The sequence below is a fragment of the Anneissia japonica genome, unplaced genomic scaffold (assembly GCF_011630105.1).
Source record: "Anneissia japonica isolate Jap-2015-1 unplaced genomic scaffold, ASM1163010v1 scaffold342_len425065_cov216, whole genome shotgun sequence".
NCBI classification, from domain to species: domain Eukaryota; kingdom Metazoa; phylum Echinodermata; class Crinoidea; order Comatulida; family Comatulidae; genus Anneissia; species Anneissia japonica.
In genome coordinates, this window is record NW_022702649.1 from 323,461 (window position 1) to 348,400 (window position 24,940).

Genomic DNA, 24,940 nt, shown 5'->3' on the forward strand with positions numbered 1-24,940 from the left:
TTAGCCTATCCAACGCTGCTGGCTAGGCCTAGCCTTACCTCGATTTGGGTTCTGTTATCACACATAAAAACGGCCGACATGATATTTTCCGTTGCTAGTATTGAAATATAATATTTCATAGGAATTATTTCAAATTTGTTAAAAAACTGATTCTGACTGAGATTTTGACACTTAAACAAACATATCTCAGCCTTAATCGAACGACCGCATTGTGCGAGATACGAAGTACAAAAACTAATCTCATTAGAGAGGGCGCTCTTTATTGAATGTATAAAAGTATACATAAAAGCGAGAGTATTCCAGTTGATGCGATCTACAACCTCTGAATTTGCCTAGTAACGATGAATTCGTCTAGAAAATGGTAATATTTTATGAGAAATAGTCTGTATTTCTCATTTTTTTTATTCTTTTGCGTAAACTAAAATTCATGCCAATATTTTTCCATGATTTGTAATAATTGGAGTAATGCAAATGAATATTTTCTTTAAAAAAAGTCAGTTTTTAGTGAAATTTTGCCGGGAATGGGGCTTTAACTATTTATATAGGCGAAGACAAAGGAAAGAATCATGAGGATCGCATTTTCTTTTCTTTTAATTTTTCAATTGTTTTCATGTTATTTAATTTGTGAACACTTATAGTTTTCTACGCTGCTGCACAAAAGCTGTCATTAGCCAAATAGCCAAATCCTAATAAAAACTGAATTTGGCTAAATTTCCATTCCAAATTAGCCAAGAAGCTAATGGAGTTAAGCCTGTAATCAAGGCAATTCAACAGAAGGACGCACATCTCCGCTCTCGAACCATAGAGAAAATAGAACTATTTTCTCTATGCTCGAACATAGCGCGTGCGTACAGTCCTTTGATCTTTACTGTGGCATCGACAATCCGATACTTGTTGCGAGTACAGCCGTCAATTATTAGTCTATGCGTGCCATTCGTTTTATGGTGTTAGTTTTTATTTTATTACCGTATTTTTGGGTACTTTGCAATGTCTGTTACATCTGATTTTTTTGACCGCGAGCTTGTTAAATGTTTCTATAAACTGCAATTTGATTTGTGAAAATTGACCAACAAAATGAAAAGTTATAGCAATTTAAAATTTACGAATTTTATAAAATTTCATGTACTTATGTAATATTAATTTGTCATTTTGACAATGTTGACATAAGGTGCCGAAAACGAACATTTGAGCATATACAGAACATTTATTAATTTTTTCTGCGAAGTGAGTCTCATGAACGACAATTCACCACAATTTTGGTAAAATTAATGTTGAAAATGAAGAATATATTTCAGTCTAATCGTTAGTGCAAAATATTATTAGACGCGCGATTATCATGGCAACTAACACGCGCGTGGTAAATCGTCACGTACGCTGACGGTTTATGGCCTGGTTGCTATGGTTTTTGTGACGTTCAGCGTGTAGGGACGCACATGCGCCTAGAATGTCGATGCCAGAGTTATAACCTTTGATGTCCCGAGATGTGCGTCCTTCTGTTGAATTGCCTTGCTGTAATTCCGTATTTTATTTTGTTTTGACTAATTAAATTTCTATTTTGCTAATTGTTAGCCAAATTGCTAAATATCGTATTTCCAAATAAACTATGAAAATTGTAGGTTTTCAGGTCCACCCAATTCGAAACCTGAAAAAAGTGGGGTGGTAGTTAGATGGTAGGCCTACCTTTTAGAAAGGTCTCGGAATCAAGAGGGCGAAATTTACTAACAAACAGGTAGTGTACATAGGCATATAAAATAAAATAATTGATATGCTATCATAATTAACAACATCAACATCATCATTGAATAGCCATCATCTATCATCATCGCACCATCATCATAACTAAATCATCATTATCAAATTTACTACCATCAACATCGTCGTCGCCGTTATCATGATCATCATCATCATCCTCATCATCATCATCATCATCATCATCATCGGGTCAACATATAAATATAACTAGTATAACCCCCGTGCTCCGCACGGTGTTGATGAGTGGGGAAAGGTGGCGATGTATTGCTGAATGTTATGAGAAGTCGAGGACGGCAATCATCGTTGTGGATGTTATGTTTAGCATGCTATTATTTTTCTAAAGGAAGTCTTTGTAGATAATGTTTTGGGTGTCTTTGCTGAATAGTCCTTGTGTTGTGAGATTGTGCAGTTTGATGAAGGGTGGATCCAGAATTTTTCAAATGGGGGCGGGGGCACAACAGTTTTAAAAAGTGAGTAGCACGTAACATTAATGCATTGAAATTTCAAAAATGTTGTGGCAAAACGGGAGGCACTTGACCAATTTGCTTGCAGAATTAATATATATATATATATATATATATACCTACGCATGGAGATGTAAGCTATCGCACCAAGTGAGGCTCCCTCCACCCTAAATTTCATCCTGGATCCGCCACTGTTAGTGGAGGTATTTATTAAGCCTACTACTATGGTCATTTTTGAATTTTTAACAAAGCTTCGGACATAAACCACCCAGGACATAAACCACCCAATTGGAATATACCATTGTTAAAGTGGGTGGGCAACAGGGTGAACAATTTATCTATTTTATCTAGCTTTACAATAGGACTTAATTTGTTATTGTACACTCCTATTATACGCCTTTAATTCATTCATTTTTTCTGACAACATGCATGTTGGTTAGTAATCATTGTAGATTTTAGTAATCACTGTGCTTAAAGTTTAATTTTTTTTAGTTTTTTATTAAGCCTACTACTATGGTCATTTTTGAATTTTTAACAAAGCTTCAATTTTTTCAACAATTATAGCTATTCGGTCACATCCGGGCCTACTACCTAACAGAGCACAAATTTATTTTTCAATTTGTTGAATATTTGAAATTTGAATACAATATCCAGTTTTTGTTTAGAATGTTTGGAACCTCTAAAAGTTAAACGGTTTTAATACACGTACAGTATAATTATTATTTAAAAAAATACAAATTACCGTATGGTACCAGAATGATGACTAGATGCGTTCCGTCGTTTTGTGTATGCGAAGAAGACGAAACTCGGCGGGTCGTGGATTTCATGTATCCCTGTGACGTACTTCTCTTCTAGGCCGATCCAGCTGTTCAATCAAAGTACAGTGGTACGGCAAGAGAGAGCCTCTCGCGGACTTGGTGAAAACTAAACACTGTGACATATTCTGGCTGACATAATTTAGTTCACATATATATTGGATTAAAGATGGCCGGAAACGCATTGAAGAGACTCATGGCTGAGTACAGGCGTAATTATTAATATACTGTTAACTTTATAGATACTAAATACTACCTATATAACTAGACTAGTCCTACTAATAATACTAGTAGTAGTACTACTACTCTAGGGGCCTAATGCTAGCCTAGCCTAGCCCATCGTGCCTACCTAAAAGAGGCTACTAGAGAGAGGGAGGGGAAGAGGTTGCCAGGACAGGGGAATAGGCTAGGTCTACTGTAGCCTAGCCCTCCGTCGTGCAAGCGTAGGGGCCTGGTTAGCCATAGGCCTAGGGCTTTTTGTGTTAACTTTGCCTTCGCGATAGACTATCATCAAGTTATTGTATACTATGTATTGTATGCTCTGCCACTTTCAACATTAATAATATTCTAGACTGCAGGTTTTATATTTAACAGTACATACATACTACAGTAGGCTTATTTTTCATAACTAAAATATACAATAATACTAATTATATAGGGTAGCTAGGCCTGCCCTGTATAGTCACTCATGCTATTTATCCGGTAGTTATTCAAATTCAACTTTATTGCAATCAATAAATTTAATGATTGGATTAAGCAAGTAAACAGTTACATTATTGAAAAATTAAATAAGCAACACATTCAAAAGACATTAATTAGATAAATATACAAGACAACAAATCATTGAGAAAATAATGTTACTGCAAAATGTCCATAAAGATTAAGGAAAAACGTTCTGATTGGATGAACGAAGAAAGTTCTGATTGGATGAACGAAATACTGAAGGCAGATGTGCGCAACACCGCACATAGGCCTAGGTATACACCAACATCAGCCTGTAGATTTTGTCGAACTCTCCATCTATAGAACATTTTTAATTCCTACTGTATTTATAAAAAAAACCAAAAAAACAAAACTAGCTTACCTTCACAAAACAAGTACCATTAACTTTTTTCCAACCTTTTTTTTAGAACTTACTGTTAATCCACCTGAAGGAATTATAGCTGGTCCAAAAAACGAAGATAATTTTTTTGAATGGGAGGCCCTTATAACGTGAGTATTTTTTATATGCATGTAATCAGTTATTCATTCAATCAAAATAGATAATTGGTCATTTAGTCACTCGTATGTTAATGTATGAATGAATAAATCAAGCAATTAATATAGTTAACCAATTATTCAATCACCAATCTCTTAATTAATTAATCAATCAGTCAGTCAATCAATCAAGCAATAGTTAATCAGTCATTCAATCACCAGTCTGTCAATAAATAAATTAATGAATCAATAAATAAATCTGTTAGTCAATAGATAACCTGTTATTCCATCACCAGTCTCTTAATAAATGGATCAATCAATAAATCAGTTTATCAATCAATCAACCAATCAATAGTTAATCAGTCATTCAATCACCAGTCTGTCAGTTACTGTAAGTAATAAAAAAAAAATCAATCAATAGTTAACCAGTTATTCCTTCACCAATCTCTTAAGCCGTGCACTCACTGCATCGTAGGACGATTTCAATTCCGCTTCTTTTGAGTGCTAAACCATGCGACTCCTTCTGATGATTGTCGGTGGTCGTCTGAACAGATCATCATTGAAAACGATCTGTTGCGCGCACGTTGTCGTGCACGACCGTCTGGTGCAGTGAGTGCCCAACTTAAGTCTTAATGAATGAATGAATCAATCAATCAATAATTAATCAGTCATTCAATCACCAGTCAGTCAATAAATTAATTAATCAATAAATGAATCAGTCATTTAATCACCATTCTGTCACTGAATTAATGAATCACTGAATCAATAAATCATTCAATCAATCTATTAATCAGTCAAACATTCTTTCAATTAATCAGACAACCATTCAAGTCACTCAGTGAATCAATTAATCAATCAATCACCAATCAGTCATTAGAGTCAAAGAACTTTTAAAAGTATTGTCAAGAATAAATATGGATGGCTAAAGATGTTTATTATAAGCTTTAATACTTAACCTTTATTATTATTAAAAGCAATATCATAAAACTCAGTTCAGTACACCAAGTTTAAAAATATGCATTGGTTGGTTATATTGATACTCGCCATGAAAGAAGCCTTTAAGAAATACTTTATTATCATATTTCTACTTAAAACGATTATTCGGACTACAGTAGATGTTTTATTGTGAAGATTCCCATGTTTTATATGTGTGACAAGGCCAATTTGTTATTTTATTCAATTTTTGAATAAATAATTATACAGCACCAACAATTACTATTATTATGGAGGTATATTTCTCTTTCTTTTAGTGGTCCTGAAGGCACCTGTTTTGAGGGTGGTGTTTTTCAAGCCAGTATTCATTTCCCTCATGACTACCCTTTAAATCCACCCAAGATGCAGTTTACCTGTGAAATGTTCCACCCTAATAGTAAGTTAATCATATTTTTATCTTCTTCATATCAATCATCATCACTAATTGTCATCACTATCATTGTCATCTTTAAAATCATTACCATTTTAATTATTATCATCTCATCCTCTTATCCACCATCATTTTCACCACCATTATTATCACCTTTGATTATCATCATCAATGATTTTGATATAAAGTGTAGTTCTGGGGTTAGGATTTCTATTAAAACAATATATGTTTGTTTTTGTAACTTAAAATTGTGCATATACAAACTTGCATTTAAAATTGATTATTATATAATACTGTATAATTATTTGCGTAACAGTCTAAACATAACAGCACTAGACTAAGCCTCTGCAATTGAGGTAATTGAGATATTGATCCTAATGTTACTTACACTTACAGTTTATGCAGATGGTCGAGTATGTATTTCAATTCTGCATGCACCTGGCGATGATCCTATGGGTTACGAAACAAGTGCTGAGAGGTGGAGCCCTGTACAGAGTGTTGAAAAGATTTTATTGTCTGTAGTAAGCATGTTAGCAGGTAACACTTGCATTGTATTGATTTTATTTTGAAATGTACAACAAAGTAAGTCCTCGTTATTGGGCGTATTCTTAATATTCTCTATTTAAAAAATCAAAGTAGTTTCAGGGGCTAGGGAAAGCCCTCAATGTCGGTCAGTTGTCTTAGACTTTGCGAATCAATTTGCAGATAGTGATATTTGCCAAGAAATTCTGTGAATTCAAAAACTGAAATGCAATTTTGTTGTGGCTCGGTATAAAATATTGCTACTGTATATTTTTATTTGCAACTGTTTATGAAAAAAATTATTGGGACAATTTAGATGAGTAGTAAATGTTTGTTCTCTGCAATTTAATATCTTGTCATTTAGTATCAAATATGGTTTTTTTTACTATATATTTCTTGCAAAATTAAAATTAATGTAATTATAACATTGTATGGTTTTGTAAATTTTTGTACAACATTATTGATTTCATTTTGCAGAACCAAATGATGAAAGTGGCGCAAACGTCGATGCATCAAAAATGTGGCGAGATGATCGGTCAAGGTTTGAGGAAGTAGCGCAAGAAATTGTCAGAAAATCTTTAGGATTATAACATTTAAAAAAAAAATTATATTTTAAAATTCTTTTAATATTCCCAATTATCATTTTTAAAAGTCTGAAAAAGTACTTATATGATTTCTTATGGTAAATTTATATAATACATGGCTAGAAATCCTAATACCCCTTCATCAGATACATGATTTTTACTTTGGTAGAGCATGGTTTTTCATTTATTTACAATTGCAAATTTATCATACACATGTTCATGGTCCACTGTAGTAAAAACTGTTACTGTAGCACCAAGTTGAAGCAATTTTTTTTTATTTTTAAGAAAAACTAGTTGTGATTAACTTCATGGTCTAATGCAGCTGCATTATGAGAGTTATAACGTTGTTGTATGTCATCTAGGCTAGACCTGACCTAGGCCTAGGCCCTAGCAAAATGACAGTGTCTTGTTCCCTGGTACTCCTTTGTGGTGGCCACAAAACTTGCGGCATTCCAAGATTTGAACATGCCACAAAGACCCAGTCAAGGTTGGTTTCATATCATGCGACTCCAGTTGATTGTTACTAGAAAAAGTCTGTATTGGCATCTTGTGAAATAATTGTGACATCTTAGTACAATCTTGTCACTTTCTGGTACAGTCACCCATTGTGCCTTAATTGTCTTGTGATTAATTAAATCTTTCATGCATCTTGTTAATAATGATAATAATGAGTGCATATATGTGGAGACCTCTATACACTTAACATTATTTCCACAGGCACATATAGAACACATGCTCATCTCCCTAGAGAGAATTCCATAATGTTGCAGCTGAAATCGCATATTATGTTTGAACCTACAAGGTACCTGGGTGGAGCAGGGCCGGCGGAAGTGGGGGGTCCACTAGTAAGATGAATGGTAATATGAATTGCGAGATAGCCGATCATACAAGAATCTGCATAGACATTATATATTTTCAGACAACCATAGGTAAATTGCATTGTGTAAGGACACAAGCGAAATGCACAGCGAGGGATTGAACCTCCAACCTTAAGGATGAGAAACAGAATCGCAACCGTTGTGCCAAACCTCTCCTACACATTGGCTGTATTCGACTGGTGGTTCTTCGTTAAACCGTGCAATGGTAAAATCCTACCAGTCGAATAGAAAACTTGATTCTCGACAAAACAAAATCAAGATTGCTTCGGCTTGTGGCAGTATGGGTTTTCATAAAATAATGTTTTCATCCAGTTTTTGAATACTGTTATTATGAAATTATTTTTTGACTTCATGTTGGTAAATATTATAATTTTTATCTTCCGAAATCTAATCTAAATTATATTAACGCAAATGTTGTTTCTAAACTGACTAATCGACCATGTTTGTTTTGGTCATGTGGATAACTTAACTCTGATCAACGCACTTTGTTTTAGATTAATTTTCGTTGTCAACAAAGTCAATTTTACGAACCAGTCGAATGAAAATAATACTCAATGTAAAATCCAAGTCAACGAAATGAACCATTTAAATAAGCCCATTAAAGTCATATTCTTGTCCTGCTGATGTCTTGTGGAATTATAATTGACACTGAAGATGTATTTCATAGTATTCTGTGACAAATCTCCACAATGTTGTAACTCTATTCATAACATTTTCAAGCACTGACTCTACTGCCATGCCACGTATGAAGGTGTCTTGACAAAATGTAGTATTTGTTTGAACTTTTAAGTGCGAATCGCTACGGTAAGCATCTAGATTTTTTACTTCATAAAACATGTTCTACCATAGCAAACATTGTGTCATGTGGGAAAGGGTCAAAATGAGGTAGAGTATGTGGTTGCACATTGTCATCACTGATTTTATATCCAATATTCAGGGCTGAAAAGCAATTTTCTAACCGTGAAAAAGGTGCTATTTGAATTAATGTAACATTTTTTTTAAAACTACTGGTACGTTCAGACTTGCAGATAAGCCAGGCTTGAGTTAAGCCCGGCTCAACGTCAAGCCCGGCTTAACTTTGCCGGGTGTTCAGACTAGCGGGGTTAGCCAGGCGCAAGAATTTGCATAATAATGAACCGTAACCAGGAAACATGTTTCAAAACATTGCTCGCGAAACGTACGCTCGCTCACAGCGTACGTAACTGAAGGCTGATTGGTCATTTTGTTACCCGAAGTCAATGCAAGACCCCCCGCAACGAATTAAGCCCGGCTTAGAAAAGTTAAACATGTTAGGCCTAGTTACTATAGGAACACAGCCCGGCTTGAGATAGGTGGATAACCCCAGTGAGTTGAGCCGGGTTTATCCACCTAGTCTGAACTAGGCCTAATAATTTACAATGCATAAATAATTTTTTATGTTTATTTGTAAATTACAGTATTATTAGTATTCTAAATTGAGTATAAATTCTCATGTATAATGCATTGGTGAGAAATGTCCTCAACAAAGAGCCTATTAATATTAATTTTCTTTTATGATGCTACTAATTTTAAGAAAATATGGTACATTTTACAAAGAAGGTAGGAAAATGTAGCATAAACATTACCTATTTAAGAAAATATGATATAATTTGCAAATTTAAATTTGTAATAGGACTTCCATGTTCATGTTTTTATAACGATTAAAGACCAAGAAAGTAATATACTTATGGCATAGCTGTCTATTAAATCAAAATACTGTATACTTTTTTTTTATATCTAAATACTTCTTCTATCTTTAAGCAGCTCTTTGTAATAAGATGTGTTTATGTAGAAATCAGGCCAAATAAAAAAATACATCCTCCAGAATTTTAGACAAAACGTAGGAGGGGGTTGAATTTTTTTTTTTTTTTTTTTTTAACTGGTAATAAGTCTGAGCTACTCATGCCAAAGTAGAGGAATATAAAGTGGCTACTATTATTGTATGCTATATTAGTAAATAATAATTGAATACAACGGGAAAATATAACAGAAAATATTGAGATGGAAGCAGCAAGTGAATATGTCAAACTAATTAATTCTTTTGGTATAATTTAGTACTATATATAGTATAATATACGATATACATATATTTTATATTTTATACTATACTGTTATACTATATATTATATTACCAGGGAACAGTGAAACTAAAATATAAAGCCTGTCTCTTATCTGTGGGAAACAATGGCTGGATCTCAGTAGAGATACAATATATATATATATATATATATATATATATATATATATTTGTATATATATATATAACAATAGTTCCTCGTCGAAACGACCAATAATTTTTGCAGGCAGTGAATTGTACACGAATTTTTCTGTTGTTTTTCTTTGCCCGTGAGAGTCCCATGGATGAATGGACCACTCTCACAATATATTGTTAATAATAAATAATTGGATATAGTGTCAATCAAAACAAAGCTCTATTGTTAAACTCAAGTCTTATAGTCTGTGATGAGCTATCACACCAGATGTAGAATATTAATCTATATTTAATTTGCTTAGTATTTATGTAACTTATTATGTCATATATGTGCCCAATGAATTCAGTGGTGGATCCAGGAATTCAAAATAGAAGTGGCCCGGGAGTGAATTTTGGGCCTCAGCCCATCATGGCTGGGACTGTTAGTGCTGAGGTACGAAATTTTATTTCTCTGGCACCTATAGATAACTGAGAATGGCACCTGCATGTAAATGACGATGGATGTACACGTAGTTCAGATTAATGCATAAATTTTGATTTGAAATTAAGTCTCTTTCCAACAGGGCCATTTTCAAAGTAAAACTTTTTCAGTTAAAAACAATAATAAAATGTTTCCATCACCAATTTAACAGATGTATAGATAATATCACTTCAAATCTTCTACATAGAGCCTTAAATTTTCTGGCGCTTTTTTTTCCCATGGTAAAATCTTTGAATCAGTGAAAACTATTTTTGCAAGTATTTCGTTGGAAATTGATAAATTTTATGATCATATAAATAATTAGTTAATTGTGTGTTTTGTTTTTTTAAAGAATTTTTGAGAGGATTTGTTTTATATTTTAGAGTACTGTATATCTTTAATCATCGAGACATTTTTTTGTGTGTGGAATGTCCTTATGATTGTTGATAATAGCATGGAGCTCATATTAACCAGTTAATAGATTCATCCATAATAAACAAACACGCAGTTTGCGTGAAGTATCCTACAGCTGTTGCATCCTTTGTTTTATTATTGTTTATGGAATTTGTTGTTATAAGATGAACTCTGGTTGATGCACTATTTATGTTTAAATATACAGAAATGCAAAAAATATCATTTACAACTTGGCACAATGGGTTAAACTGATGGTAGCCACTGAGTGTGTGCTAAACCGCGTGATTGTTGAACATGAACTTGGTCTTCATATGGACAATGCAGGTTTCAATAGCGCACGTTCTTTTAGAGATGTTTAAGCTGGTGGTCCCATCTAAAATTATGGCCCATGATAAGGAGTAAGTCTGTTTCCCAGTATACGCTGCCCATTTTCACCACCAGATGAACCCCACTGGAAATTACACACTTATCATATCCAATAAAATACAATGCAAGCTCGCCCTCACCCTGATCCTCAACTGGACATTCTCGAAGCAAGGAAAATTACACTCATGAGTTAGAAATCACGTCATCCGTATTTTTTTTTTTTACCAGTTAGCTCCCCTCAATTTTAATCTCTTCCACTTCACCTTCCCGCCCCATCAGGACTCACCCCATTTTAATTACACCTAGACACGTCACTGAGGCATCCCTAGGCCTATAAATTCATTGAACAGACACCTTATATCTGGTAAAAGAGCAGTTGCGTATAACAAAGGGGAGCAATCTCCCATAGTGTGCATATTCCCACCCTCTTCTATCCCCACTGGCTAGGAAGTTACAAGGCTGTTTTTTAACCATTATATATTTGTGGCACCTACGAATAAGTTTTCGAGGAGACCACTATAATTTTATCTTTATCCATCAACCATTGCTGCCCACACACCATCTACCCATGATAAAATACAAGATAATTTTACTGTTAGAATAATTTGGAATGTACGTACATACAATGCCGTAGCCAGGATTTTCTAACAGTGCGGGACAATATCATGATGGACCCACTTTACGCATAAATTCAAACAATGTGGACTAATTTTATGCAAAAATATGAATAATCTGGACCCATTTTCTTAAATTTTACCTATTTTAAGCTAAATATGAGTAATCTAGACCCAGTTTTCAAAAAGTGGACACATTTCATGCATAAAATTACATAATTTGGAAACATTTTTAAAAATGTGGACCCATTCTTTGTGGACCCATTAGACAAATTGTGTGAGATTGTTCGAACTATCCCAATACCTGGCACGGCATTGCGTACATAATTATGTTTTATAAATAAAATAAAAAAATTAATATACGAAAGCAAGAAGTAGGCCTATATAATATCATGTAGACTCCAAAAAGGCTAAGAGAAGCCATGATTCAATATTTCGTTCTTTATTCGAACATCATCATCATCATTATCTAAATATAATCGGTGGACCACTTGATTTTTAAGTAGGCCTATGTTATAGAACTTTAAGAGCTCAATGAATTAATGTGAAGTTGCGTCGTTTATTTGTAGATGGGAATAGTATTTAGCGTCCTCTTGCTAAATTACTTTAAAATGAAAATGACCTTGCACAGAATGCATCGACCTTTCTCCGAAATATTCATAGTAATATTATTTGCCAACAAGGCAGAAAAGTAGAATGGAATTAATTCTGACTCCAAAAAGTGATTTTGTCGAAGCTGCAGCAGAAAAAAAATATGTTAGCATATCAGCTCGTAAGCTGAAGTAAAGTGTAATATGTGAACCGTTTACTAAGTTCAAATTCATAGACTATATGTCTGCTTTGAGATAAGGAGGTATATAAGGTATATATTGGGTTTTGTTTTTGCCGAGGGCCGCACCCAACCTTTGATATTTCCAGTGACCTTCCAAAAACCTCCAAGCACTGCTTTCACACCACTTTGTTCTCAGTTTTAATGTCACTTTTTACATATGATCGGTGTCTGGCCGTAAAAAAAATAAGGTGTTCTCTAGTCAATGTTGCTTGAAGGGCCGCACGCGTAGGGTTTTTTTTAAATAATTTTCGCGGGCCGCAAACAAATTGCTATCGGGCATTGGTAAATAAGGAAGTCTTGGGCTGTAGTCCAAAGGTTCGATTGTGGGCCCCTGGAAGCTCAGGCGTTCTAGCATTTTATAAGTCCTGTCTAATTGGTTGGGTCTGAGGTAAGAGAATTTTTGATTATTGCAGCTCTATAGATTGCCGGAAGTGTACCTCACAAGCTTAAAATGTGAATAGGCCAATAATTTTTTTTTTATCTCCATTAAACAAAAATTTAGGGGACTCGGGCCGACAGGACCCTTCCCCTTTAATCCACTACTGGATGTCCTATAGTCGATGTCATACACACATTATGCTGTTATATATCAGCAAAGCCCCTTTGAATCAGGGTGCAACATCGAGGACCTGCGCAAGAGAGCACAGGCATTACGCCATTGCGGATGCCATATTAATTTACATTCCGAATCCCAATTTTCGGATCGAATAGCCATCGAACGAACCGATCAGAAAATCAGATCAGTATGTCAGAAGAATGGACGCTGGCTAACGTATTGGAAACGTGGTTCGATTTTCGGTTTGGTGCCGATGTGAATGCAGCTGTACCGCGATACCGCGACACATGGACACATTTACAATAATGAAATGTTTAATCAGGGATTTGACAACTCCCATGTTTTATCAATAGCACAATTACCTATGACACAATTACCCATGACACCATCATTTATCGTTTTACCCTTGGCACATATTCCGTATTTAACACTTAAATTTACCCAAGACACAAATAGGAAATATCATTTACCCTTTACATAATAATGGCACGATTACCCAACAGTTACATAATAGAACATATCCGATTTATATCGGTATGTACAATCTATATATGGCGCATTAACCGTTATCAATTGTATGATTTAACCACCATCATATAGGTCTAATTTACGTTACCCATGAGACACAATAATTACCACTTTCAAACCACATGGAACAATGTCATACCGGTAGGCCTACTGATAATACTCACGCATTTCCCTTTGGCATATTCTAATAATAATAATAATAATAATAATAATAATAATAATAATAATAATAATAATAATAATAATAGTAATAATAATAATAATCACAATAATAATAATAATAATAACATTAATATAATAATAATAATTTTAATAATAATAGCAATGATAATGATATTGTAAGTTTTGATAATGATATTGTAAATGACGATAATGAATAATGATAATTATAATAGTGATAATGATATCGATTGTAATAGTACATATAATAATTTGTTATTCATGTATTGTGGCGTCAGTTGTTGATGGATCGAGGGAATGAGGCCCTCCGTCGGAGATGCAACACTCAGCCCTTCTCCGACAAATCTTTCCCGAATCGACTTAGAAGAAACTAGTGAGATTGCTTTCATGGGGAATGGGTCTTCACCATGTCCCCAGCCCAAAAATCATGCTTCTCCCCTACCTAGGATATTTCTAACTTCCTTGCGCTACCCCTGTCAGAGAAACCCTGGCTCCACCACTGACTGACCTAATACGCATCATGCCAGAGTTTGCCTATGGGAAATGAAATGTCATAGAAGTGGTTATTTGCCCTGCCTGACGTGTTATCGTACCAAATACTCAGTACGTACCCAAATAGTGTCTGTGAATCTGAGTCTGAAATAGGCCTACTACACAATAATACAAATAAAAAAAAGGTTCAGGTGGGAATCGAACCCACGATCTCCAAGTTACCTAGCAAGATGAAAACCAAATGCTATTGAGATGTAAGTTTGCGTCATTAAATATAATATGAGTGATTATTTGCTCTACCTGGCGTGTTATCGTACCGAATACCCAGTACGTCCCCATATACTAGCCATTAATAGAATTTGTTTTAAATGATTCTGGTGGGAATCGAAACCACGACCTCCAGGTTATTTAGCGAGATGAAAACCACTACAAATGTTAAGAATATTTTTGCCTCCATGTGTTTTACATTTAATGTTTGCACCTGGCATTCAGGCCTATATTTTGACTCAAACCATTCGAATCATTGCGTATAGTTAACATCAAACCATATGACTGATTCCAATTCGACTTACTATCATACGAAATATCATTGGGTCTTAATGTTATTTAAAAGATATTATAAAAAAAAAAGTCGAAAGCCGTTTTGTGTTATTAATTACATGCTCCGTGCTATTTAAAGATGAAGTAGGCCTATTGGAATTTTCCATATAGGCTCATTTTATAAATATTGTTATCAATCGATATTACGTCACGATTCGCCACATTCTAATATCGAGCACATCCAGGTTTTTACATTTTATTTAAACCTTACAGACTGAAATGGATTTAAAGGCACGGTAGATAGAAGCAGATGTCAACTACAAAAGTAGGCCCATTGAGATGACCATCGAGGAGTATACTAACGATGCGAATGATGTAACCTTTATTTTATAAAGGTCGTGTCATTTATGTTACATCCAATGTGCGCTTAGCTTTCACCGACGTTCCTATAATCAGACACGGTATAAGGTATATGTATGTTAATGTTGATACCGTCTATCTACGTTATGTTGATCAGAGTAACAGAATAACTTAACGTGCAACTTGTGAACATTATCTAATCTGATACTGTAATACTAGAGCTCTACTTTACTGATGCAAAATGGCTGAAAACAGAAAACCAACTCGGCCAACGTCCATTATGAAGAAGGTAAGTTTAAAATTATTTTTTTATAATATATTAATCTTACTATTTGGCCTCTTCTATTAAGTTTAGGAAATGCACAACACTTCAACAATACGGTTGAGTTGCAAATTACAATTTGAAATTAACAGTCTACATATGAAAAACCTATTTGAATTAGTATCGGTTTTTTCAAGTCGGGCCCGTGTAAACTGGCACCTTAAAAATAAATTAACGGTGATGATTCATCCCCTAGCCCCCAGGACTTGAACCCCGGGGTCGAAATCCTAGAAACGTGATTCCTGGGACAAAGTAAAGATTTTTAGCTTAGTTTATCAAATTTGGTCTGTGGGATACACCGAATTCACCCGACCTGAGGCCTTACTCGGAGGGCCGGTGGTGGAGGGAGTGATTATTACGCCGGTGGTAGGCCTATTCTATAGATTTTATTCATCAAGAAATTATGTAGTTGGCAACGTTTAATGTTTAGTTTCACCATGGATAGGCCTATATGGTTTCACATAGGCCTAGCCTAGCTTAACGAGCCTCTCAGAATTAAATCATGAAGGTCCACATTCTTATACGAGCAATGCCGTAGTCAGCTATTGGGACAGTCCCACACAATTTTTCTATTGGCACAAAGAATGGGCCCACATTTTAAAAATGGGTCCAGGTTTATCATATTTTATGTAAAATGGGTCAACCTTTAAGAAAATGGGTCCACATAGCCTATCTCATATTTTGCGTAAAATGGGTCAATTTTTAAATGGGTTCAGATTATTCATACTTTTGAGTAAAATGGGACAACTTTTAAGATAATAGGTCCACATTATTTGAATTTAAAAGTGGGTCCACCCTGATATTGTCCCACACAGTTTGGTCTGTGGTGTAAGTATTGCGTTATTCAGGGGCGCATTAAAATGTACCGGTAGCGCTCTAGAGTGACTCCATCATATTATTTGGTTTGTATAAAAATGTGTTTTTAAGTGGGGCCAAAGACCGGTGACAATATAGAGGCCTTGACGGAAGGATCTATTCAGTTCGGTTTATTCTAAGCATGATAATGATGATGAAAATGATAACGATAGTGCTTTTGAGCGAGATAGAACTTTCCATAGTGCCAAACATACTGACCAATTAGAACAGGGCTATAAATATGCGCTTTCCCCGCCACAACCCCCACACGCCAACGGGGCACATGTGATTTACCCTTTCGCTATTATATGGGACCAGTATATCCAAGGGGCGGGGCTTAGCGGAAAGACCCCGGCGCTGGTTATCTGTACGTGCATACTGCCACCACACAGTAAATTAAACGATTACCTGTATTGTATTTGTAACAATCACTTGTAATCACTGTCAATCAGTGTAAAGCTGCATTCAATTCGGATCTGTTGAGTAGCACGCGCGGCACTGCGTGTATGACGTCAGGGTCTTCCCACGCGCAATGGTGTGGGTGTAAAAGATGTATAATTACTGTACAGTAGCCATTCATCATGCTGGTGTCTCATTAATAGCCATGAAGGTTCCTATCTTTGTGTTAACATATGTTTTGAGCACACGTCATACTGTATACTGTACTGGATTTGTTACCGGATAGGAACTCAAATGTCTCTCTGAACCGCTCCCTTTAATTCACTCCATCAAGAGTACAATAAAATAAAAATATTAGGAATAGGAAATCAGATTATTCATAATGAAACTTAATTAGTTTTGAGAGAGAACAGAGGAAGAAATTAAAACAAGACCAGGGCCGGCGGAACGTTTTTCAAAGTGGGGGGGCCCACTTATAAGCAGGCGCGTAACAGGGGTCTTAGGTCAGGGGGGTGGCGGCAAAGGTAATAATTTTCCCGGTTAGTAATTTATGACTTGATAATAATAATAATATTAATAAAAATAAATATAAGAAATAATAATCAGGGGTGGCGCCAGGATTTAACCGACGGGAGAGCCGTGGTCCCCGACGAGGGAGGGGGGGGGGGGCAGTGCCCCGACGAGGGGTCAGTTTACCCCGACGAAAGCAAGGTGGACGTGGTCGAAAATTTTGACAATTTAGGGGTTTCAAAGGCTTATTTAATCGATTTTAGAGTCTACTAATATGTACTAAATACATATAATTTTTTTTTCTCCCCAACGAATTGTGATTTTTCTCCCCGACGGGGGGGGGGGGGGGGCGGCCCCCCCCCCCCGCTTCCGCCGGCCATGCAAGAGATAAACAAAAAATAAACTACAAAAGAAATTGAACCCGGAAAGAACTATCCACGAAATCAAAGCAAACCACATGAACGATGTGTGACAATCAGCTGTAACTACACGCATTGCGGTTCACAACGTTGAGTGTGGAATAATTCATTTTTAATTCAGGTGTGTTAATGATCAAGGCAAAAAAATACAATAAAATAAGACAGTTCAATACATTTTTTCTAGAATCATAAATAATTTATATACACACATGTAAAAATTTTCAATTTATAAAGATTCTCGAAACTGATAGACCACCAACTAGGTTTTAGGACACCATTTCACTCACATTATTATGGATTCCACAATGACGGTTGTGAGTTTTAAAATGCTTTTGACTCTGGTTGTCCTCTCTATATTTTGGTTGTCCGTCTGGAAACCTTAAAAAATCAATCGTTTTAGAGGGAGGAACATATTTTAGAATAGAGGTAATGATTTTATTTTATTCCAATATTCAACACATTAGTTAGTTTGTTGATAGTATACTATACATAGGTCTAGACGTTAACTTTATATTGTAAAATGTATAACGCAGTTAATTTAATGGGTAATTCAACAGCGTGCGTAGCCTAGCCTACTAGCCTAGCCGATGGGGTTCTATCCACCGTCCATCCATGCCGAACACCGTCGTTGATCTCTCTGAAGTGTGACGCGTCTCCCAAACAAAGAATTAGCCTAGGCCTAGCCTATGTCTCCAGTAGGCCAGTGTTTCCTACAGTATTCACCAAGAAAAGTAGGCGGCCGAAAAGTATTTTTAAATGTGCTGTTTTGTGGTATTTTAATCGTTTTTACAATACAGTACTACTACTGCTACTAAACTAGCCTAGGCCCAGCTAGCCTAAGAAGAAACAAACAAGCGGGTCCAGGACGATTGGGCCCCTTTGTTTTTTAAATTGAGCCCGATCCAAACTAAACCAAACCAAAATAAATATACTAAATAATCATATGTTATATAAATATATTGGAATGCAATAATTAATCAGAATAAAAGAAGTGGGCCTGAAAGTCCACACTAGCCTAGGTGGTGGACCTGATTGTCTTGTCGTAGGCCTGATCGTCCACACTAGTTGGGCCCGATCGTCTTGTGGGCCCAGTCATCTGTCACCCGCCTCAATGGCCTTTATAACCCCACACATCGATCCAATCTTACTTTGAAACATTTCACAGAGTCACTACATCTTCAGGGAGACAGTTCCAAAAAAAAAAAGCGATATGCTTTTCTGTCTGAAAGGGTCCTATAGAATGGCGTAATATTGGCAATTTAAAACACAGAGGGCAAAATTATCATCATCATCAGTTGCTGTTCTTTTTTTTGTTGCAGGATCGGGCTTTACAGCCCATACTGGTGCCTCTGGTTTGTAACGATCTCCAACCAGGGCCCCCGATCCATAGCTTTTTGTTTTGCCTCATTATAGTTGATTCCAATTTCTTTTAATTGCTTTCTTATTTCTGACATCCAAGTCAACCTTTTTTTCCCCTTCACATCCAACAGCAAGTACACTTGCCACTTACAGGAGGAGAATGATGCTTTATAAACTAAGTCTCTTTATGAGGCTTAGGATATTAGGATAATATTTAAAAAATTTAATTTCAAAAATCTGTATCAAGAATGATTTGTGTCAGAAAAATCAGTAGTAGGCCTACAACATATAAAAAAATGTATTTTCCTCTGGCTTTAATTTACTACATCATTGGCAAAATCTATTTTTAGACATTAAACAGGCATGGATAGTAACTGTATTGATTATTACAAATAATACAAATGTACAAATGTTGTCACCTCCTGTCTGAATTTATCATCTGAGTTGCCTGTTTTTTAAAAAAATTTGAGGAACACTGCCCTACAATATACTACAGTAATAATATTTCACTGATATCTCTTTTTTGGTGAGAAATTATTTGTTGATTTCAAATGGTTTAGTGATTACCTTAACAAAAGAACAATGACAATGCTAAAAATTGTTTGCATTTTGGTAAAGTTTAAGGTAAACAAAGCTATTCTTTCTGCAAGATTCAGTCATGCATACCATTTTACTGAAAGATTTTAGTGGTCAACAAATTCTTTTGTTATTATTAGATTTTGATTTATTTTTGTTCCCATCATTGGAATGGATTAGATACTTAAGTTATCCTTGTAAATCCTTTGTGAGACTTGGGCTCATAGGCTGGAGCTTATCCCCAGTTTCTGTAGCATGAAGCGGATAACCTGGGTGGGACACTAGTCCACCGCAGGTTAATCCCAGCAATTCGCTGGGTCCCATCTCCATTGATACAGCTGGACGCAGGGTTCCCGGAACGCGGCGGTGTGTGCGAATCACAACTCAGGGCCAGAAGTGGAATGTGAAATTTCGATATGGTTTCGTAGTCAGATTTGTGAGAAAAACTTCAGCTACCCGTATTTCTCGACTGAGACGTCAGTGGGAGCTGTAATTTGTATGGCAAGGAGATGGTGCTTCCCTTAATTCGTATTAAGGGAATTTATGCCCACAAACCTTGTAGTTATTAATATTTTGGTTATAATAGAAAATTTTTATTTTTTGGTGACGTCACACTCGCGCTATAGTTAGCATGCATACGTCATAAGCTAGATTACGTCACTTTTTCCTGGTAAGGCAAACTTTCCCGGCGTGCTTTTTTCATGGATAAACAAACACCACTGCTTTGCACATGAATGCCTTGCATAGCTACTGTAGGGCTACAAGAGCCGCATAGTTAGCTTATAATACTTAAACAAGGTACGTCTACAACTGAATTATTCTTAGGCCCTAGTTATTTTTTTTTTCTTATTTTAATTTATTTCTTTCGAAAGTGTACTTTCTATCACATATAATTGCACTGTCTACTTAGGCCTAGGCCTACTGTAGTCTTATTATGCCTCATCGTCCCCCGCTATACGCAGTACATCAGTAAGCTAGCCCCCCCCCCCATGCTACAGTACAGATGTTTGCTAAGAAACAGAATGTGATTGCACCGTCCTTCCCAGGTGTTCATGTAACATTTGCATAGTGTTAGCTAACCAGCTGTGTGTATTCCTTTGTGAAAATGAGTACCGCGGCATACTCATTTTTACAAAACATTTGCATCTTCTCTTGGAAAGAGGGAACTTCGAAATAATTGTCTCCATATCTTCGCTAATTCATCACCGTAATTTAGCTTACACCATGGAGGGAGCACTTAAATCATACAATAATCATTTCACTACCCGACAAACCCCAAAATTTATTCATGCATTACATAAATAGTTTCATCTTGCTGTACTCCAACATCACTGGCGCATGGTAACAACTAACTGGCAGACCATTTCCGGTCACACATTACTCTCCATAACGCAGCACCCCCTAGTTCCGTGACCTCTGGGTAGACTCAGAAATGTAAATAAAGTACCTTGCTAAAGGACACAAGTGAAATGTATAGCGAAGGATTGAAACCCCAACCTTGAGGTTGGGAAACCAAACTATTTCCACTATGCCAAACCTCTTCCCCTCTCACCTATTGTACTTAACGTACGTAATACTGTAATAACTTTTATGAGCAAAATTTTCAAATATGGATAAAATCACTAATTAGTTGCCAGTTAAAATGGTTTTGATTTTCTTTGAACCTTGAAATTGAAATAAGTTTATGGGTGTTTTTAATGCTGTAATAATTATGATTGATTGGTTTGTTCTAGTTGTTATCTTTAAGCTTCAGAATTCTAGTGCTACAGTATTTAAAATACAATGTTATCATTAAAGAGGGGAACCCCAAATTTTAATATGCCTAGATTGATTTAAATATGATGAGTATTAGATAATTTTAAGTCATTAGAATCGATTGACCCAGAATTTAATTGGATATTTATCTGATGTGGAAGTAGTTTGGTGCTAGGGTTATGGTTCGGACTGATTTTTGAGATTGGGTTGTATTTAATAATACTGTAGTACAGTAGGTCATTATTCTAGGAAGGTAAATGTACTTGTGCAGAATTGCACAGTCTGACTGACCTAAACATCATGGAAAGAGGCATACACTCTGTCGGCTCTGGTGTCAACTTCACCTTCTTCACCTTATTTCATGTAATTATCCGATAATTTTTTTATTGAATGATCATTGATTGATTCAGATTGATTTGTAATTCGAAGTATAATTATTTTGTTTTTTGCTTCAAGATTTAAATGTTGTGATATGTTCTTGCTAGAATTTATGTTTGACAAGTATACCTTTTGTTAACTTAAATTCAAATCATTTTTTTTTTTGTGTAAATTGGGTTCACAAGGCTAAGAGCTTAATGCATTGATCTCCAAAGAGCCACTTGAATTTCAAATGTCCAAAGCTGATCAATGTATATTTAGGATTTTTGCTCTAATTTTGTCAGACAACTAATTTTTGTCTGTTCAATATGTGGCATGTACAGTATGCTAATTTAGGTTTATTGTCATTTTATTCGTGACAGTAGTGTACTAAAGACAAAGAAGGGCAAATTTGTTTTGTATGTTCGTGGAATATCAAACGAGTTATTAAAAAATTAACACGGAGCTTCAGTTATCGTGCCTTCTCCCTTTGACCATGGAGGTACAGTATAAACTGACTAAGTATATCAATGACCTAATTTGTTCATCATAGTAAATTAGCTGTTGTGTACGCTTGTGTGTGCACCTGAGCTAAAGACCACTATTCCACGAGGTGGATTAGAAGTGACTCCTACTCGTTGAATATAACTGGTTTCAGGCTAATTTACTATCATCATTTTCATTCAAATTGCTGCTTACTGTTTCTTTATAAAGTTAACACTTTATACTTTTTGAAATAGGTGAGTACAGTAATCAACTCTGCACATGTTTTATAACTACAGTAACTTGGCCTTCGAGACACATGCCGAACTTCGTACATTTTATAGGCACATCAATTTTTATGATCATTAATTTTTACGAATATTATTTTTATTTCGTTTTCATTCAACAGCCAGTTTTTCGCCGTTTACAACGTGGAAGTAATGGGGGGAAATATTTAAATAAAGTCTATGAGACATGAGTTGTTTTTAGGTAGGACAAAAAAATCCTGTTTAGAATTTGGACCCAGGACCCTAGGATTGGAAGCCAAGCATCTTAACAACCTTGCTAGAGCTCCACTTTTACTTAATTGCACAAATCATCTTTAATCCTAAAAATAAACTGGTGTATTAGTCATTGCATTCTAATCTAAGGCTTAAAATTTGGTGTCTGTAGTAAACTCCTGTAAGAATTTATTTACACAGTGTTGTTTCCAATAAATATCACTTCAATACTTGCTCAACCTCTTGTATTTGAATAATAATTATCCGTACTGTAGGAGGTATATAATATTTGCCTTCTTTAAAGACACATAGCAGTTAAGCTATGTTTAGACACAAACTGAATGTACTGTAACAGACAGTGCTTATGAATTCCACCCAACACCAAACAGTCATAAAACTTGTATAGTTAACTCCAGTTTACTGAATTGCAAGGCATTTCAAATCCTCTATTTATAGCATTGATCCGCAACAGATATTGTCTGGATCAATATAGTGGTACATGACCCAGAGAAAATTGTGCCAAGTTATCAATAATGTAGACAATATGTCATTTAAAGTCTCAATGCACCTTGCTCTGTGATGCCAACTTCCTACTGAAAACGAGAATCCGATCAACTTATGATCACTGAAAGAGAATTACACATGTAGGTCTTGCTAATATATTTGACATACTACCTGTAATTACTATATTTCTCATACTCATGAGTAGTCGTCTGCTATATTTTAAAATGGTAGTTAACACATTTTTTACTATTATTATTCTTGTTTAATATAATGGTTTGATATTAAGTTATGGTTCATTTGTCAATGTTTTGTTGTTGCTTTATTGTATAATAATACACCATCCACTAGGCCTACTGTAGAGCATTTGCTGAGCTGATTTGCAGGGGTCCCAAGTCTCCCGGAAATCGGGACGGCCTCCCATACTCCCGCAAGCAAGCTAGAATCTTCTGGAAATTAACATCTCCGCAATTCATAATTTTTGCACGTTTTCAATGCTTTATCACTTTTCTCACGGAAGTCAGTGCAGATGGCTATCACTATGTGCAGCAAAATAAAATTAAATGTGTTTAAAAAAGATCATTAACCTGATCGGTGGCAGTTTCAAGGGGGAGGAGGAAGCTGACCTGGGCCCCTAAATGTTTCAATATTATTTTTTTTTTAAATAGGGTAGAAAGTCAGAGAAAAGCCAAAATCATGAATTTTCTTACCTCTGCTCAAACCATGGTGGGCCTGAAGTGGTCTAGACCCTCCATGTGTAAAAGTCCCTCCTTGCCCACCACCCCTACCCCACCCTTCGACCCACCACCACAGGTCTTCTGGAAATTACTTCTACAAACTTTGGACCCCAGGATTTGTGAAATAATAATTCCAAATAAAGTAGTATAACATAGTATCCCACATTCTTCCATGGTGTCAATGTTTTATTGTTACTTTATTGTGTAATAATCAGTGTTCTCCCCAGGATGAGGGTTAAGCATCATGGTACCAAATTCAACATAGGGCCTATTGCCTAGGCGTAATTTTTTAAACACAAACATGATCGCATTGTGACTTCGCTGTCAAGAGAAGTACATGTGGTGAGAGGAAAATCCAGATAGATCGTTCTGGGCATGCGCATTGACATGCATGGGCAGTTTTGAAGCAAACAGTTTGTGTGAATCAAGCTAACGCTCGTGTTTTGAAATGAAATTGACATTTCTCGAGGTAAAGATAACGCAAAAATGAACGCAAAAAGATCAAGCATGAACATGGGCTGATAAACCAACATCGTAAGATAGCATTGTTTTGTGTTTAAAAATATTTTCACACTCACTCTTCTTCAAGCTAGGATACAAGGACAGCATTGTTTATTTTGAATTATTTTATTGACGATAGTTTAAAGCGTCACGGAAGACGCATCAAGCATCACGGCCAGCTTGGGAGCGTCACGGTGCACCGTGAGGCTTCAAGGGCCTGGGGAGAACACTGGTAATAATGCACCACCCACTTTGGGACCCCATTGGAAATAAGTGGGTTTCTCCACTTTATGGTTTATCCCAGGTTTCACTTTCTTTCAATTTTTTTATCTCTTTATAACTTTTACATGGTGCTGTTTGAATTGTTGTTTTGTGACTGCTTTTTAATGATTTTATATATTGTATTTTTATGTATTTTAAAGTGGAACCAAATAAATTCAAATCAAATCATATCACTACTGTAGAGCATTTGCTGCTGATTTTTGAAAACATAATTCCAAATAAATATTATGACATAGT

At 35.6% G+C, this 24,940-nt stretch overlaps 2 protein-coding genes across 4 annotated transcripts in view; both read left to right on the forward strand.

The window, feature by feature from the left end:
• The first annotated feature begins 3,036 nt into the window (after nucleotides 1–3,036).
• LOC117103979 (ubiquitin-conjugating enzyme E2 G2) lies at nucleotides 3,037–7,353 on the forward strand. The gene is made up of 5 exons (XM_033244630.1): nucleotides 3,037–3,243; nucleotides 4,162–4,243; nucleotides 5,479–5,597; nucleotides 5,988–6,128; nucleotides 6,591–7,353. Exons 1-5 carry the CDS (start codon nucleotides 3,201–3,203, stop codon nucleotides 6,701–6,703), a joined length of 498 nt encoding a protein of 165 aa, XP_033100521.1. The 5' UTR covers nucleotides 3,037–3,200; the 3' UTR covers nucleotides 6,704–7,353.
• A 5,458-nt stretch (nucleotides 7,354–12,811) lies between these two features.
• LOC117103982 (sodium bicarbonate cotransporter 3-like) overlaps nucleotides 12,812–24,940 on the forward strand; it is a 28,347-nt gene continuing 16,218 nt past the window's right edge. For 2 of the 3 annotated variants that reach the window (XM_033244635.1, XM_033244634.1), the window contains exons 1-2: nucleotides 12,812–12,879; nucleotides 15,061–15,436. In XM_033244635.1, the coding sequence (XP_033100526.1) occupies nucleotides 15,389–15,436 (48 nt within the window). In that variant the 5' untranslated portion in view covers nucleotides 12,812–12,879; nucleotides 15,061–15,388. Of the gene's footprint in view, nucleotides 12,880–15,060; nucleotides 15,437–17,958; nucleotides 18,079–24,940 lie in introns of those variants that run through there. The other variant, XM_033244636.1, reaches the window with a different exon arrangement.

Coding starts and splice junctions, on each gene's coding strand:
- LOC117103979 (XM_033244630.1), top strand. CDS start 3,201: ATGGCCGGAAACGCATTGAAGAGACTCATGGCTGAGTACAGGC. Junction 3,244..4,161: donor ACTCATGGCTGAGTACAGGC/GTAATTATTAAT, acceptor CCTTTTTTTTAG/AACTTACTGTTAATCCACCT. Junction 4,244..5,478: donor GAATGGGAGGCCCTTATAAC/GTGAGTATTTTT, acceptor TCTTTCTTTTAG/TGGTCCTGAAGGCACCTGTT.